At 38.0% G+C, this 4,418-nt stretch overlaps 1 protein-coding gene across 1 annotated transcript in view; it reads right to left on the bottom strand.

Annotated features, from left to right (window-relative positions):
• LOC107181387 (hemicentin-1-like) overlaps positions 1-4,418 on the bottom strand; it is a 27,779-nt gene that overhangs the window by 23,053 nt on the left and 308 nt on the right. The window contains exons 2-4 of the mRNA XM_015569925.1: positions 2,844-3,116; positions 1,880-1,975; positions 730-924 (exon numbers count right to left, since the gene is read on the bottom strand). Coding sequence (XP_015425411.1) covers positions 730-924; positions 1,880-1,975; positions 2,844-3,116 — 564 coding nt within the window. The remainder of the gene's footprint in view (positions 1-729; positions 925-1,879; positions 1,976-2,843; positions 3,117-4,418) is intronic.

A 4,418-nucleotide genomic window follows, 5' to 3' on the forward strand; every position in this document is an offset into this window, starting at 1 on the left:
CTTTCTCTCTCTCCTCCCTTCCCTCCCTTCCAGTCTTTCTAGAACTTGATGGGGAAAATATCCTCAGGTGAGGATTAATCAAAAATTAAAATAAAATAAAACGAGGATAAAAAATGTATATATATTTCTTTGCATATGTATAAATATCTCTGGGAAGATACACACACATAAATATAAAGCTAATGACTTTCTTTGGCCCTAGGGAGGATTAGCAGATGACTCAGCTCCTGATCATGATACTTTTGACTATATATACTTTTCTACCATTTGAATTTTGAATGATATAGGTGAAGTGATTAAACAAATAAAAAACAAACTCATAGACACAGACAACGGTAGGTGATTATCGGAGGGAAAGATGGGTGGGGGAAGGTAGAAGAGGGTAAAAGGGGATAAATGGTGATGGAAGGAGACTTGACTTGGGGTGGAAAATGCACAATACAATATACAGATGATGTTTTATAGAGTTGTACACCTGAAACTTGTATTATTTTATTAACCAATGTCACCCCAATAAATTCAATAAAAATTTAAAAAAATATTAAAGTCACAATAAAAAATTACACGAAGTTTTAATCAAATCGGTCAATAAATACAATCAGATCACCAGTTTTGAATGATAACATTTCTATTCACATTACATAATACTACACTGAGAGTATAACATATAATAATTTGAAAATGTCACATATTCAATTTTGTGATGTTAGCATTTTTATCTGTATTTACCATGGACTTTGAGGTTATATTTTTTTTCTGTGGTCCCAGCTTCATTGACTACTACACAGATGTACTCCCCATTGTCATACGGTGTAACAGAAGCAATAACCAACATTGTGCCTTCGTCCAAGACAGAAATACCAGGCTCTCTGCCTGTCAGCTCTCTGCCATTCCGTAACCATTTGATGGTTGGTTTGGGAGTACCTACAAAAGGAATTAAAGCCTCGTGATATTTTACAACAACATTAGAAATCATTATTAAAGATCCAGTATACGAGGAGGAAATAATTTGCACCCTAATGTATATGCTACTTTCAAGATAATTTCCCCTGGCATGGGTACCTCTAACTCCTGATTAGTCTTAAGAGACCTATGATCTCTAGTGTAGAGTTTGATCAAAGTTAATTTTATCAAGACATCCAGACGACAGTAATAAAAGAAAAGCATTTTCTTGTGAATCATGGTGCTCACTGGGAAAAACTATATTAATCAAATAGTCTAGATCAGTGATGGCGAACCTTTTGAGCTTGGTGTGTCAGCATTTTGAAAAACCCTAACTTAACTCTGATGCCGTGTCACATATAGAAATTTTTTGATACTTGCAACCATAGTAAAACAAAGACTTATATTTTTGATATTTATTTTATATATTTAAATGCCATTTAACAAAGAAAAATCAACCAAAAAAGTGAGTTTGAGTGTCACCTCTGACATGCGTGTCATAGGTTCGCCATCACTGGTCTAGATATATGAGGAGTTTTTGGCTAAAAATAAAGGAAGAGGGGAAATAAGATACTATCAAAGGAATAAACACGAAGATTGCCCAACCAAACAGACTGCATAAGTGATGTAATAAAATGATGCTTTATAATTCATATTTTAAATAAGCCTGATAGAATAGAGATGAGAAGTAATGGGAAAGAGCATGAATGATATGGAAGACATACTAGATGAGGCAAGTTTGAAGGAGCAGAAGGTCTTTTCATTGAAGAAAAAACACCTATTCAAATAGCTGTTATTTGAAATAGGGATTAGTTTCTATTATGCCCAGCTATTATAACAAGAACTCTCAAGTGGGATTTTATGAATTGATGTGGGCTCAGTGTAGAAGGAAAAATATGACATTATGCCAATGCCCATATGTCTGGGTATTACACACCTTTTGCAGGACATGGGAATGCAATGCGCTGATTGGCCACTCTTTCTTGGAATGGGGTGTTATATGGAGGTTCCAGATCTTCCAGTGTAGGTGGTTCTAATAGAAAAATAAATGTATTATCTCAGACTTGCACAAAAGTACCATGCTGAGTTGGATACCTACTTATCTTTCCTTCTTGCCTTTGCATTGGTATTCTCCCTGACCAGGAATGTTCTTCTCCCTGATTTCCACACGGCTGGTTCCTTAGAGTCAATAAGTTCGCACCCTAAATATCACCTCCTCACAGGAGTCCTAACTAACAATCCAACCTAACATAGTCAATTGCTAGGAGCATCCCCCTATTTTAATTTTCCACCCAGCACTTATTTGTATATGATCCATATTTTTATTTATTTGTTTGCTTGCTCTCTGCCTATTCACAGTGGAACAGCTCACAAAAGCAGGTGCTTTGCCTTTGTCACGACTTTCTCCTCACTGCCAAGAACAGGACAGACACTTGGTAGGAGCTAGACAAATATTTGTAGCGTGAAGGAACAATTAATCCCTCTAAACAAGGCCAATATCATTACAGCGAACCTTGGAACTAGATTTCCTAGGGACCAATATTGAGTGCACCCTACCACTATCAGGAGAAATCCTATTCCAACTCTCTGCCCCAAATTTTTCCCAAACCAAAGACAGTGGGTGGGGCAGTGATCTGGGATTGATGCCATCATCTATATCATTCATGGCAATTTCACTTTCAAAGGTAAACATACAAATATGGAGGCCGGTGTAGTAATGGCAGGATTTCATTTCTTTCTAGAATGGTTCTCCTTTCAAAGCTGAGTAAAGAGTCTTATACAGAAATCTTCTGAAAGTGACCCAAGACTATCCAGGACTATGTATTTTGTACATAGTCTCCAGCCATTTTCTCCCACTCCCAACCCCCACCATACATCTATCTCCCTATGCCCCAAATCACCTTGGACGTGGAGTGTTATCTCCGTTTCATCGCTGCCTGCTATGTTAGCAGCAACACATGTGTACGCTCCGGCATCTGAGAGCATGGCTTGGCTGATGCTTAACATTCCACCTGGATGGCTAACATGCTGGACTCCATCAACCAGCACGGCGCTTCCACCTTTAAACCAGGTGATTACAGGAAGAGGCGTCCCCTGAGCATTGCACGGAATGTCCGCTCTTTGGCCAACTTGGACTTTCAGAAGTTTAGGGCCACGCTGTATCTTTGGAGGAACTGGAAACAACAACTGAGCGTCCATAATTCAATTTTTTAAAATCCCCTTCCTTTTCTCACTTTGAGTGAGAGCTCCTTACCAAGAGGCAGGATGACAAACGGGAATAACCCCCGGATGTGGACCCAGGCCCAGGCCACTTACTAACTCTGTGCTCTAGGGCCAGTTGGTCCGTTTCCCGAGGCCTGTTTGTTTGCTAAGCCAGGCAAAATAACCTCCCCCACACCAGTACCCTGCAAGAACTATGGGACATAATACATGTATAATGCCATGCTCGAAACTTGAGGAAGAGCAAGCACTTAAAAATGTTAGGTTTCCTTTAAATCTGTAAATAACTTAAGGTTTAAAACCCTATTAAAAGGCGATCGAGATAATTTCTATAATGTAGGAGACTAAAACAAAAAGTATTTCTCTCCAAACATTCTTAACTTTTGTTCTCTTTGTGGAAGCTTTAGCCAGACAGTAAGACAAGATTCTCATAGAAGCCTCTGCTAATTTCAGAGAAGAAAATCAAGATAAAGTCTCTATTATTTCCCTTTACCTGCCCTCCTGTAGAAATTTAAATGAGATAACTTACCAAAGCACTGGTATGTTTTATTGGCTTCCACATGCATGCAGTATGTGGTATAGAATCAAAGAGACTCATAAGGATATAATCAGGATTTATATACCTTATTCCCCTAAAAACACTCATCTGTCCCTTCTTTTAAACTTAATATTTAACCAAGACTTTCTAACAAGAAAGGTTGTTACTAACAAGAAGGCTTTAAGTTTGATAACATTATTGCCATTATTTCATGAAGGAGAAAACTAAAGACAAGAGAGGTAAGGTAATATGCCTAGTGCCCTAGGACCAGTAAATGGAGCACTCTCATCGGATTTCAAATCCCAGGACCAATAGGATACTATTGTAGTAATTAATCTGGGAGTGAAATCAAGTCAATACTATCTGAGAAAATTTCTTTTATTTGAATACCCAGCACCTACACAAGGCCTGGCTTGGCCTATGTACATGCTAAGTATGCATTGGCTGAATGAACAGCTGAACAGACTATGATAAATTGAGGGAATAAAGCAGGCTAATTAGTTTTAAAGTGGTTAAAAAATCTAGGAAGCAGAATGTTCTCAGTTGCTGAGCCCTTTGAATAGTGGAAATGACCATTTAACTACCATTAAATTCTCCCTTGAGAACTCACCTTCACTTCAAAAAGCCACCAGTCTGAACACATTTTTATTACTGCGCAACAAAAATAGTCAAAATTAACATTTTGACTGTAGACATCTAATACGATTGAGATCCAAAA

This window comes from Myotis davidii, unplaced genomic scaffold, assembly GCF_000327345.1.
Source record: "Myotis davidii unplaced genomic scaffold, ASM32734v1 scaffold362, whole genome shotgun sequence".
Lineage (NCBI taxonomy): Eukaryota > Metazoa > Chordata > Mammalia > Chiroptera > Vespertilionidae > Myotis > Myotis davidii.